This window comes from Macaca thibetana, chromosome 19 (assembly GCF_024542745.1).
Source record: "Macaca thibetana thibetana isolate TM-01 chromosome 19, ASM2454274v1, whole genome shotgun sequence".
Taxonomy (NCBI): Eukaryota; Metazoa; Chordata; class Mammalia; order Primates; family Cercopithecidae; genus Macaca; species Macaca thibetana.
The window spans coordinates 35,975,043-35,986,042 of NC_065596.1; the positions used below are offsets into that span (position 1 = coordinate 35,975,043).

At 64.1% G+C, this 11,000-nt stretch overlaps 4 protein-coding genes across 6 annotated transcripts in view; 3 read left to right on the plus strand and 1 right to left on the minus strand.

Annotated features, from left to right (window-relative positions):
* The window catches only part of ZNF579 (zinc finger protein 579), a 179,262-nt gene that overhangs the window by 74,684 nt on the left and 93,578 nt on the right, over positions 1-11,000 (minus strand). Inside the window, exon 1 of the mRNA XM_050771726.1 lies at positions 5,315-5,318. The gene's annotated coding sequence lies outside the window, so the exon portion shown is untranslated. Of the gene's footprint in view, positions 1-5,314 lie in introns of the transcript that reaches the window.
* The window catches only part of ZNF580 (zinc finger protein 580), a 209,189-nt gene that overhangs the window by 37,844 nt on the left and 160,345 nt on the right, over positions 1-11,000 (plus strand). The window contains exon 1 of one of the 3 annotated variants that reach the window (XM_050771853.1): positions 4,565-4,568. The exons of the other annotated variants lie outside the window; for them this stretch is intronic. The gene's annotated coding sequence lies outside the window, so the exon portion shown is untranslated. Of the gene's footprint in view, positions 1-4,564; positions 4,569-11,000 lie in introns of those variants that run through there. 3 annotated transcript variants of the gene reach the window in all.
* On the plus strand, positions 199-7,909 carry ZNF628 (zinc finger protein 628). The gene is made up of 2 exons (XM_050771883.1): positions 199-385; positions 4,599-7,909. The coding sequence occupies exon 2, from the start codon at positions 4,604-4,606 to the stop codon at positions 7,787-7,789; it is 3,186 nt and encodes a 1,061-aa protein (XP_050627840.1). The 5' UTR covers positions 199-385; positions 4,599-4,603; the 3' UTR covers positions 7,790-7,909.
* Positions 8,259-10,964, plus strand: NAT14 (N-acetyltransferase 14 (putative)). Its single transcript, XM_050771776.1, has 3 exons — positions 8,259-8,638; positions 9,039-9,158; positions 9,809-10,964. Exons 1-3 carry the CDS (start codon positions 8,276-8,278, stop codon positions 10,355-10,357), a joined length of 1,032 nt encoding a protein of 343 aa, XP_050627733.1. The 5' UTR covers positions 8,259-8,275; the 3' UTR covers positions 10,358-10,964.

Consider the following 11,000-nt stretch of genomic DNA (forward strand, 5'->3'; position numbering starts at 1 on the left):
CTTGGGCTCACCGGGGCCTCGGCCCCCAAGACCTGACAGCTGGAGTCGGGGACCACAACTGCGAGAACTACAACTCCCAGGATGCCGCGCACCGCCTGCGCCCGACCTCGTCGAGGACTCGGGCAGCCAATGGGAGGGTCCGGGGGCGGGAACTCGGCGTACGTGCGTCGTGACGCGCCGACGGAGACGTCGGGGTTTGTGTGCGCGAGAGGCCGCCGATAAAGGTTGGGTGCCTCGCGCCGGGGGCCGTTGGGAGGGAGTGCGCCCCCGCCCCCCCTCCCCGGCCCCCACAGCTGCACCGCCGCTGCCGGGGCCCCACCTTCCCGTCGACCCCCGCGAGAAGGTCCTGGGGCTGCCACCCTCGTTCCCCCGATTGGGGCCGCAGGTGAGAGACCGGAGGGGCGGGGGTGGGGGGAGGGACCGGAGGGCGGAGACGTTGGGGGTGGGAGGGGGGAGCGTGAAGCCGGAAGGGGTATCTTAAAGGGGAGGTCGCTATTTCACCGCCGACTTTTGCCCGCTGGGCCGGCTCCGCCCTCTTAAAGGGCAAGGAGCTGCATTGAGAGGGCGGGTCAGGCTTTGCATTTTTACAGAAGCTTTCTGACTTAAAACAAACTTTCTCCCTTAAAAGGCGGTTATCTCATTAAAAGCCAGTGGCCGTTTCCCAAACGTTGAAGCAAAAACTCCTGAGTCCTGGTTGCTTCAAAAGGATCCCTAGTTTAGCTCAACAAAGGTGGAGATGGGTCTGCAGTGGCAGCATCCCCTTAAAGGGGAAGTCCAGCCTGCTAAAAGGGTGTGGCGCGGCCTTTTAAAGGGGATGCTCTCTTCTTGCTAAATGGGACCCCGCTGTTTCAGGGCACGGATATCGCGTTTAAGGAGATGCTCGGCCTTCTCAAAGGCACGTGCAGCTTCTTAGGATCAGAAGGTTCTTTTTTTCCTTTTTTTCTTTTTTTGGAGACGGAGTCTCTGTTGCCCAGGCTGGAGTGCAATGGCGCGATCTAACCTGCTTACATATTAAAGGGTACGCTTATCTTTTAAAAAGGAAGTTCTTGGCTGGGCGCGGTGGCTCACGCCTGGAGTGCCAGCACTTTGGGAGGCCGAGGCGGGCGGATCACTTGAGACCAGGAGTTCAAGACCAGCCCGGGCAACATGGTGAAACCCCGTCTCTAGTAAAAATGCAAAAATTAGCCGGGCCTGGTGGCACGCACCTGTCATCCCAGCTACTCGGGAGGCTGAGGCAGGAGAATCGCTTGAACCCGGGAGGCGGAGGTTGCAGTGAGCCGAGGATCGCGCCACTGCACTCCAGCCTCGGTGACAGAGTGAGACCCTGTCTCAAAAAACAAAACAAAACAAAAAACCAAGAAGTTCTTATAGCTTGTCCGAAGGGGATGCCCAGGCTTCATTCATTTAAAACTTGTTTACTGAGCACACACTCTGCCAGACATTATTGTAGGCACTGGGATGGCATACAACAGTGAACCAGACAGAAGCCCCTATTTTCACAGCGTTGACATTCTAGCATGGTGAGACAGAATAAAACAGAGAACACACTGGTCATATAGTAGCGGTTCTCATCTGGGGGCAGCGGTTCTCATCTGGGGGCAGCGGTTCTCATCTGGGGGCAGCGGTGCTCCCCTCGGGCGACATTGCGGCTAAGACTTGGAAGTGCAGGAGTGAGCTTTGTGGACAGTGTAGGGGAAGGCTTCATAGGCCAATGTCAGGCGTCCAGTGGGTCAAGGCCAGGGGCCAGGGATGCTGCTAAACACCCTACAGTGCACAGGACAGGTCTGGCCCCACAGACCATTCTGAGGCTGAGAATCCCTGGCTGTACAGTACATTAAAAGGTGATCATCACTGTGGGGGAAAAATAAGGCAGGAAAAGGGAATGGGGAGTTGGAAGGGATTGTAGATTTCAATAAGGCTGTCAGGGAAGCTCTCACAGAGTGGATTTCAGCGAAGACTCGGAGGCGAAAGAGAGCAGTGGGCACAGGTGGAAAGGAAGGGGCGGTTCTAGGCAGGTGCCCTGAAGTGGGAGCAGGTCTGCCTGGCCATCCTGGGTGACCAGAGTGACCAGGGGTAGGGGGCCGGTGAGGACAGCAGGAGGACAAGTCAGGGAGGGGACAGGCCGCAGCCTGCAGGAAGTCAGCAGGCTCGAAGACCAGAGCTGTGGCAGATTTCTGAGCACAGGAATGCAATGCCCAGCCCTCCCTGTTGACTGGTTCACTTCAGCTGCTGTATTGGGAACAGAAGGGTGGGCAGGGCACGGGTGGAAACACGGAGATCCGTGGGGAGGCTGCTGCAGCTGCCTGGGAGAGAGACAGTAGTGCCTCAGATCAAGGTGGAGGCCTGTGAGAAGCGGCCAGATCCCGGATATGTTCCGGCTGGAAGGGGAATCTGCTGACAGAGGTGGTCGAGAGGAGGCGAGGAGCCTCTGGCCTGAGGAAGAAGACCGCTGCCGTTTTCAGAGATGGAGAAGCTATGGATGGAGTAGAAGTTGGGGGCGAGGAGCAAAAGACTATAGATTTTGGGCACGTTAAGTTTGAGGTGTCTACGAGGCGTTCAGATGGCACAGTCTAGCAGGTGGTGTGGTATTCAGAGGGTAGGTCTCACAGCGCTGGAGACCTGGAGTCATTGTTCGTAGATGGTGGAGTCCTGAGAGTGGGTGGGGGCTCCCAGGGAGAGAGGACAGAGAGAAGAGGACCAAGGGGTGCCCGAGCCCCGGGTGCTCCCATATCGAGAGGTCAGGGAGGTGAGAAGGAACCAGGCTGGAGACTGAGAGGGGGTGACAGGTGAAGGAGGACAGCGAGGGAGCGAGGTATCCTGGAGGCCAAGGGGAGGCGGGCCACGGACCCAGCGACAGGTGAGCCACTGCGGGCCATGCACCACCGAGGCCGTGGTGGAGTGGGGGCACCAGTGTGGGACTGAAGGGGTTTGAGCGGGGAAAGAGCGGGTTGACACTGGAGTTGCTCTGCTATGAAGGAATGGAGAAATGAGTTCGCAGCTGGACAGGGAAGTGGAGTGAAGAGATTTTTGGTTTTTAAAGATGGGAGACATAGATTGTTGGTTCTGCACATGGGAATGGTCCAGGAGAGGAGGAAAAGTGGAGGATGTGGGTGGGAAGGCAGGGTCCATGGGCACCGGGTCAGGCCTGTGGGAAAGGACCACGCAGGGTTTCTGGACCTCGCACTGTTGACATCGTGGCTGGGATTGTTCTCGGCTGCGGGGCCGTCCTGTGAATTGTAGGGTGTTGAGCAGCATCCCTGGCCTCCTCCCACCAGATGCCAGGAGCACTTTCCTCTCTAGTTAACAGATAACCCAGAATGCCTCCAGGCACTGCCAGATGTCCCCTGGGTCAGAGGCACAATTTGTCCCAGTTGAGAACCACTGGTATCGTGGTCAGAATGTGAGAACCTTTGTTTTCACAGAGGCATGATCAAGGACAGGGTTGCCTGCCAAGAACAGGAGGGGAGAGGAGGGGCTGGAGGTTTCAGGAGAAAGCAGCACACCTGCGAGTGCATGGACCAGAGACATGTAGTGTGAGCCAGGGAGGGTGATGGTGAGGGGGCTGCAGATTTCATGGGCATGAAGGCAAAGTGAGACTGAGGCCAGGCCAGGCAAGGCCAGGCAAGGGGGTGCCTGTCATGGCCACCTGCAGCATTTGTGCAGGGTCAGGCGGGAGTGAGGATGTGGGCTGGCTGGAGGAGGCAGGGCGGGCTGGGTGGTAGATGGGGATGGGCTACAGTCTAAGGATTTGGGGAGTTGAAGCACCAAGCGGGAGTGACCTAGAAGGCTTTGTGGTGGTGGGAAGTAGGTTGTTCCAGGCTCAGACCATGAGGACACTTTTTTTTTTTTGAGATGGAATCTCTCTCTGTTGCCCAGGCTGGAGTGCAATGGCATGATCTCAGCTCACACTGCAACCTCCACCTCCTGTATTCAAGCAATTCTCCTGCCTCAGTCTCCTGAGTAGCTGGGATTACAGACGCCTGCCACCACGCTGGGCTCATTTTTGTATTTTTAGTAGAGACAGGGTTTCACCACATTGGCCAGGCTGGTCTCAAATTCCTGATCTCAGGTGATCTGCCTGCCTTGGCCTCTCAAAGTGCTAGGATTGATTACAGGCGTAAGCCACCGTGTCTGGCCCCATGAGGAGGATTTAGTTAGCAGGAAGAGGTTTAGGGTATGGCAGTGGGAGGAGTGTTGAGGCCGAGGCGGAGGATAAAGTCTTAGAGGGAGAGCAGCAAGGAGCAGAGCCCGGAGAGCCCCTCTGTGTGTGGTCTTCAGGGACCCTACCTGTCTGTAGAGGGAGTGAGCAGACTCCTAAAGGCAGCGCTTGCTCTCTTGAAGGCGGGGCCCCGCCTTCTCAGACCTGGCCAGCCTCCTAAGGAGGGTGACCACCAGTTTGCTGGGGAGTTTCCATTTCAGCACTGAAAGTCCAGCATCGCTGGCACCTGCTCATGTTCCAAGCAAACTGGGACCACTGGAGACCCTAATCCTAAGGAAGGTCCCCTGCAAAGTGGGTGACCCGGGGAGGTAGTGTGTGGGTTTGGCGTTGAGATGACCCAGTGCGGGGGTGAGCCCCTGACCCGGAATCCCTCCCCCAGGTGTGATGGTTGGCTCCCACGCGGACATGGCCCCGGCCTCTACTGCGGAGGGGGCCGGGGAGAAGCCAGGCCCTGCAGCCCCTGCCGCAGCGGCCCAGTACGAGTGTGGGGAGTGTGGCAAGTCATTCCGGTGGTCGTCCCGGCTTCTGCACCACCAGCGCACGCACACAGGCGAGCGGCCCTACAAGTGTCCAGACTGCCCCAAGGCCTTCAAGGGCTCCTCGGCCCTGCTCTACCACCAGCGAGGCCACACAGGCGAGCGGCCCTACCAGTGCCCCGACTGCCCCAAGGCCTTCAAGCGCTCCTCCCTGCTGCAGATCCACCGCAGCGTGCACACCGGCCTGCGGGCCTTCATCTGCGGCCAGTGCGGCCTGGCCTTCAAGTGGTCGTCCCACTACCAGTACCACCTAAGACAGCATACAGGCGAGCGCCCCTACCCGTGCCCGGACTGCCCCAAGGCCTTCAAGAACTCGTCCAGCCTGCGGCGCCACCGCCATGTGCACACTGGCGAGCGGCCCTACACCTGTGGCGTCTGCGGGAAGAGCTTCACGCAGAGCACCAACCTGCGGCAGCACCAGCGCGTGCACACGGGCGAGCGGCCCTTCCGCTGCCCGCTCTGCCCCAAGACCTTCACCCACTCCTCCAACCTGCTGCTGCACCAGCGCACCCACGGCGCCGCCCCTGCCCCCGCCCCGGGTGCCGCCCCCGCGGGCCCGCCCCCCCAGCCCCGGGAGCCCAGCGGTGGTGGCGGCAAGGTCTTCGTGTGCGACGCCTACCTGCAGCGGCACCTCCAGCCCCACAGCCCGCCCGCGCCCCCCCCCCCCCCCCCCCCGCCCCCGCCCATGGTGCCCGAGCTCTTTTTGGCGGCGGCGGAGACCACGGTGGAGCTGGTGTACCGCTGCGATGGCTGCGAGCAGGGATTCAGCAGCGAGGAGCTGCTCCTGGAGCACCAGCCGTGCCCTGGGCCGGAGGCGGCGCCCCAGCCCCAGGACGCACCCGCCGAGGCGCCCAAGGCCGACCAGCCACCGTCCCCTCTGCCGCAGCCCCCTCCTCCCGCCGCCGCCCCCGCCCCTGGCTTTGCCTGTCTGCCCTGCGGCAAGTCCTTCCGGACGGTGGCCGGGCTCTCCCGCCACCAGCACAGCCACGGGACTGCCGGCGGGCAAGCGTTCCGCTGCGGCAGCTGCGACGGCTCCTTCCCGCAGCTGGCCAGCCTCCTGGCTCATCAGCAGTGCCACGTGGAAGAGGCGGCGGCCGGGCGCCCGCCTCCGCAGGCTGAGGCCGCCGAGGTGACCTGTCCCCAGGAACCGCTGGCGCCTGCCGCCTCTGCCCCGCCACCACCCCCGTCCGCCCCCGCGTCTGCGGAGCGGCCCTACAAATGTGCCGAGTGTGGCAAGGCCTTCAAGGGCTCCTCCGGGCTGCGCTACCACCTGCGGGACCACACGGGCGAGCGGCCCTACCAGTGCGGCGAGTGCGGCAAGGCCTTCAAGCGCTCCTCCCTGCTGGCTATCCACCAGCGCGTGCACACGGGCCTGCGGGCCTTCACCTGCGGCCAGTGTGGCCTCACCTTCAAATGGTCGTCCCACTACCAGTACCACCTGCGGCTGCACTCGGGCGAGCGGCCCTACGCCTGCGGGGAGTGTGGCAAGGCCTTCCGCAACACGTCGTGCCTGCGTCGCCACCGCCACGTGCACACTGGCGAAAGGCCCCACGCCTGCGGTGTCTGCGGCAAGAGCTTCGCGCAGACCTCCAACCTGCGGCAGCACCAGCGTGTGCACACGGGCGAGCGGCCCTTCCGCTGTCCGCTCTGCCCCAAGACCTTCACCCACTCCTCCAACCTGCTGCTGCACCAGCGCACGCACTCAGCCGAGCGCCCCTTCACCTGCCCCATCTGCGGTCGCGGCTTCGTTATGGCCGCCTACCTGCAGCGGCACCTGAGGACGCACGCCCCGGCCAACACGGCTCCCAGCACCACAGCCCCCGCCGCCGGCTCCCAGCCCCCTGCTCCACTGGCTGCCGCCCGGGCCCCGCCAGCCACCCAAGATGTCCATGTCCTGCCCCACCTCCAGGCCACGCTCTCCCTCGAGGTGGCGGGGGGCACGGCCCAGGCCCCGAGCTTGGGGCCAGCAGCGCCCAACTCTCAGACGTTCCTCCTGGTGCAAACTGCCCAGGGCCTCCAGCTGATCCCTAGCAGCGTGCAACCCCCTACACCTCCGCCCCCTCCTGCACCTCCCAAGCTCATCCTGCTGCCCTCCTCCAGTGCTGGGGCTGGGAGCGGCCGTGCAAGGCAGGGCCCGCGGGCAGTGGGGAAAGCCAGCCAGGGGGCGGGAGTGGTCTGGCTGCCAGGCCCTGGGGGTCTAGGGGTGCAGGGAGCAGCCAGCGCAGGGGCCAGCGGGGCAGCGCAGAGCCTCATCGTTCTGCAGAATGTGGGGGGTGGGGAGGCAGGGCCACAGGAAGTGAGTGGGGTGCAGCTCCAGTCCCTCCGGCCAGCCCCAGAAGTAACCACGGTCCAGCTCCAGCCAGCACAGGAGGTGACCACGGTCCAGCTTCAGCCAGCACAGGAAGTAACCACGGTCCAGCTCCAGCCAGCACAGGAGGTGACCACGGTCCAGCTCCAGCCTGTGGCCGGCCAGCTTTCCAATTCCAGTGGGGGAGCTGTGGCTACTGAGGCGCCCAACCTGCTGGTTGTTCAGAGCGGAGCAGCTGAGGAGTTGCTCACGGGCCCCGGCCCCGGGGAGGCGGGGGATGGTGAGGCCAGCACCGGTGTGGTCCAGGATGTCCTCTTTGAGACACTCCAGACGGATGAGGGCTTGCAGAGCGTGCTGGTGCTGAGCGGGGCCGATGGCGAGCAGACCCGGCTCTGCGTACAGGAGGTAGAAACCCTTTCGCCTGGGCTGACCGAGCCGCCTGCCACCGGCCCACCCGGACAGAAACTCCTCATCATCCGCAGCGCCCCAGCCACTGAGTTGCTGGACAGCAGCAACACTGGAGGAGGCGCCGCCACGCTGCAGCTCCTGGCCCCACCGCCCTCAGGCCCAGCCTCGGGCCCCGCGGGGCTCCCCGCGGCTCCAGCCTCCCAGATGGTACAAGTGGTCCCCGCAGGAGCTGGGCCTGGTGTTATGACCCCGCAGGGCCTGCCCTCCATCCAGATTGTCCAGACTCTACCCGCAGTCCAGCTGGTGCACACGTTTTGAGGAGAGCCGGTGATTCCCCTCCCGCCCCACACAGAGACCCCGACTCACTGCCAGCCGGGGCGGGGCTGGGCGGGGTGCTGCAGGCTGGCCTTGCCTAATAAAGACCCGAGTCTCCCCGCCTGTGTTCTGTTTTCCTGAGGGGAGCGGAGGGGGAAAGTCATGGTCCTAGCCCCCGCCTGGGAGCGTGGAGTCTTAACTCGTGCGTCCTGGGTCAGCGTCCTGGGGCCAGCCACTACGTGGGGCTCAGTTCCCCTGTCCTGAAACCAAAAGACGCAGGGGTCATTACAGTGGGGAGGTGGTGGCATCTGACTCCAGGGAGCGCCACTTGTTCACTGTAGGTCGCCCTGCTGCACCCCTCGTCTGAGAAATAGGGGGATCCTTATGCGAGAGGGCCCTGCGAGCCCGGGCGCCCCGTGGGGGGAATGGGGTCCCTGGGGATGGGGGGGTGGGGCGCCGCTGGGCTGGGGAATGCTGAGCGCGGCACCCATGAGAATCCACCCGCGGGCATCGCTGCCCCGCGCTCAGGTTGCTCAGCAACGAGGGAACGTGGGGCGGGAGCTCGCGCTGGTCCCCAGCCCGCCGCCCGTCTCCTGCCGGCGCCCGCTGCCCTTTTTCCCCAGGTCCCCTTTCCCCGTTGCTCCTTCTCTAGGGATAGGAGAGGTCACCTCCCGGCCCGCCGCAGGGTCACTGCTCCCCGCCCGCCCTCCCGGGAGCTTAGCAACGGTTGCTACGACCCGCAGCGGGCAACGCCCCGCCCCCAGCGCGCGCGGTCTGACGTCACTTCCGCCGACGACCCCCTCCAGACCCGCTCCCGAAACCCTGTCAAAGGACCAAAGGCGACCCGTGCAGGTGCTTGCGGGTCCTTGTTCTTGTGGCGCGGGACGGGGACGACTGTGGGGGAGGGGGCGCTGGGGACCGGGGCGGAGCGAGCGTGGTCCGTTCTCCGGCATGTGGGGAGGGGGCTCGTGGCCCCGTGCCTGGGAGGGAGCCCCGTGCTGCAAAGTGTGGGCGTCCACAGCGTGTTTAGGAGTGTAGATCGCTGAGTAATACGGGGGAGGGGGGTCCTGGAGACTAGCAAGGTCGCTGAGTATTGTGGGGGGCGCCTGTCCTGCCCAGAGCCTCGCTTGTGGGTCCCGAGGGCTCTCATTGTCCTGATCGGGGAAGTGCTGCTGCTGCTGCTCCCCACCCCTCGGGGGGCTTTGGGGACAGAGGTGCCCCCCTGGCGCTGACCTGCTTGTGTTCTCACCAGGTGCACGACGCCAGCTCCCTTCTTGGGGGCGGGGGCCTGGGGGCTGCCATGGCCCCCAGCCACCTGTCAGTGCGGGAGATGAGGGAGGATGAGAAGCCCCTGGTGCTGGAGATGCTGAAGGTGAGAGGCAGGGGCCCCAGGGGGCCTGGGAGTGGCTGGAAGCGGGGGCATTGCAAGTGGATTCAGCCACCCCCTCCCACCCACCTGAGCCAGCCTGAACCCCCGGAGCGGGATCTTTTCTTCCTGGTCCTCAGCCGCCCTGGGGGCCGGGAAGGTGTTCAGCAGCTGGAGGTGCTGCTGAAAGCTGCAGCAGGTGTGGCAGCCGGGGGCTCACCCCCCAGCCCTATTGGGACCGCAGCACTAACGCCCTCCCTAGTCTCGCATCTCCAGGGGGCCTGGCACTCCAACGCAACAGCCAGCTCTGTGCCTCCGACCCCAGCTCTTCAAAGCATAGCCAGCCCCCCAGTCTAGCCTAGCAGCCCCCCTCCAGCCTCCACTCCAGCCTGAGGCAGGCTCCCTGTCCCTACTTCCCTGGCGCCTCACTGCGGCATTGCTACTGAATTGAGTGCCCCCACAGCTCCTGATTCATTCTTCCATCCATCATTCACTCTCGTTCATTCACTCCACACCCAGCGTGCCACACTGGTGACCATCGGACTGTGCTGCTTTCCCTTCCCATTTGGGAGCCCTCGCCCCACCCCGGGCAGGGTCTACCTCTCTCTAGGAGGCCCTAGTGTTTTGGATGGCTGAGCCACCCCTCCTGCCCACAGGCCGGCGTGAAGGACACGGAAAACCGCGTGGCCCTCCATGCCTTGACACGGCCGCCGGCCCTGCTCCTCCTGGCGGCGGCCAGCAGCGGCCTGCGCTTTGTCCTGGCCTCCTTCACCCTGGCTCTCCTCCTGCCGGTGTTCCTGGCTGTGACTGCGGTGAAGCTGGGCCTGCGGGCCCGATGGGGCTCACTGCCTCCACCGGGTGGCCTGGGGGGGCCCTGGGTGGCCGTGCGGGGCTCCGGTGACGTGTGTGGGGTCCTGGCCCTGGCCCCTGGCACGAACGCAGGGGACGGGGCCCGGGTCACCCGCCTGTCTGTCTCTCGCTGGCACCGCCGCCGGGGCGTGGGCAGGAGGCTGCTGGCCTTCGCGGAGGCCCGGGCTCGGGCCTGGGCTGGGGGCATGGGGGAGCCCCGGGCCCGGCTCGTGGTCCCCGTGGCTGTGGCTGCCTGGGGAGTGGCGGGGATGCTGGAGGGCTGCGGCTACCAGGCGGAGGGGGGCTGGGGCTGCCTGGGCTACACGCTGGTGAGGGAATTCAGCAAAGACCTGTGAGGCTACAGGCTGACAGCCAGGGCAGGGAAGGAGGGAGGGGCGCCAGCACCTGAAGAGCGCCTACTGTGTGCAGGTACTTTTAAGTGCTCTCCCTCGGTGGGTCCTCAGCCACCCAGGGCCCAGAAACAGAGGCCTGCCGAGGGGAGGAGCCTGGCCTGTGCCCGGCAGTCGGCAGTGTGAGGTCTGGAGTGTTTGAGCTTCTAAGAGTGAAATGACTCCTTTTCCTTCCTGGCCCTCAGGGGCCTCTCGAGGTCAGCCTCTCCAAAACCCCTACCTCAGCTCTGTCTGCACTGAGAAATCTCCCCGGTGGATGTCTGCAAAGTCTGTGCCCCAAGCCTGGGAGAGCTATCTGGGGAGGGGGAGAGGAGGCCCAGCAGAATATGCCCTCGAGTTAGGGTTTGCGACTCCGCCTCCCTGGGACCCAGATTGGGTTAGATGCCTGTGCTTGGAGGGGACAAGGTTGACTGCTTAGCGGGCGCGGTGCACAGGGCTGCCAGGCCTGGCCCCTCTCCGGGAAGGTCGGTCGAGAGCTGAGATGGGCAGCCCTGTCCCTTCCCCCAGACCCATCTGGTTTTTTACACCGTTTGTTAATAAAGCCTGGAACCGCTGTGTGCCTGTCTCATCTCTGATGCCTTTCCCAGTC

Bases quoted from the DNA above. Each gene is read 5' to 3' on its own strand.
- ZNF628 (XM_050771883.1), top strand. From the start codon at position 4,604: ATGGTTGGCTCCCACGCGGACATGGCCCCGGCCTCTACTGCGGAGGGG.
- NAT14 (XM_050771776.1), top strand. From the start codon at position 8,276: ATGAGAATCCACCCGCGGGCATCGCTGCCCCGCGCTCAGGTTGCTCAG. The intron at 8,639-9,038 runs GTGCTTGCGGGT...TGTTCTCACCAG, and splicing joins ACCAAAGGCGACCCGTGCAG to GTGCACGACGCCAGCTCCCT. The intron at 9,159-9,808 runs GTGAGAGGCAGG...TCCTGCCCACAG, and splicing joins TGGTGCTGGAGATGCTGAAG to GCCGGCGTGAAGGACACGGA.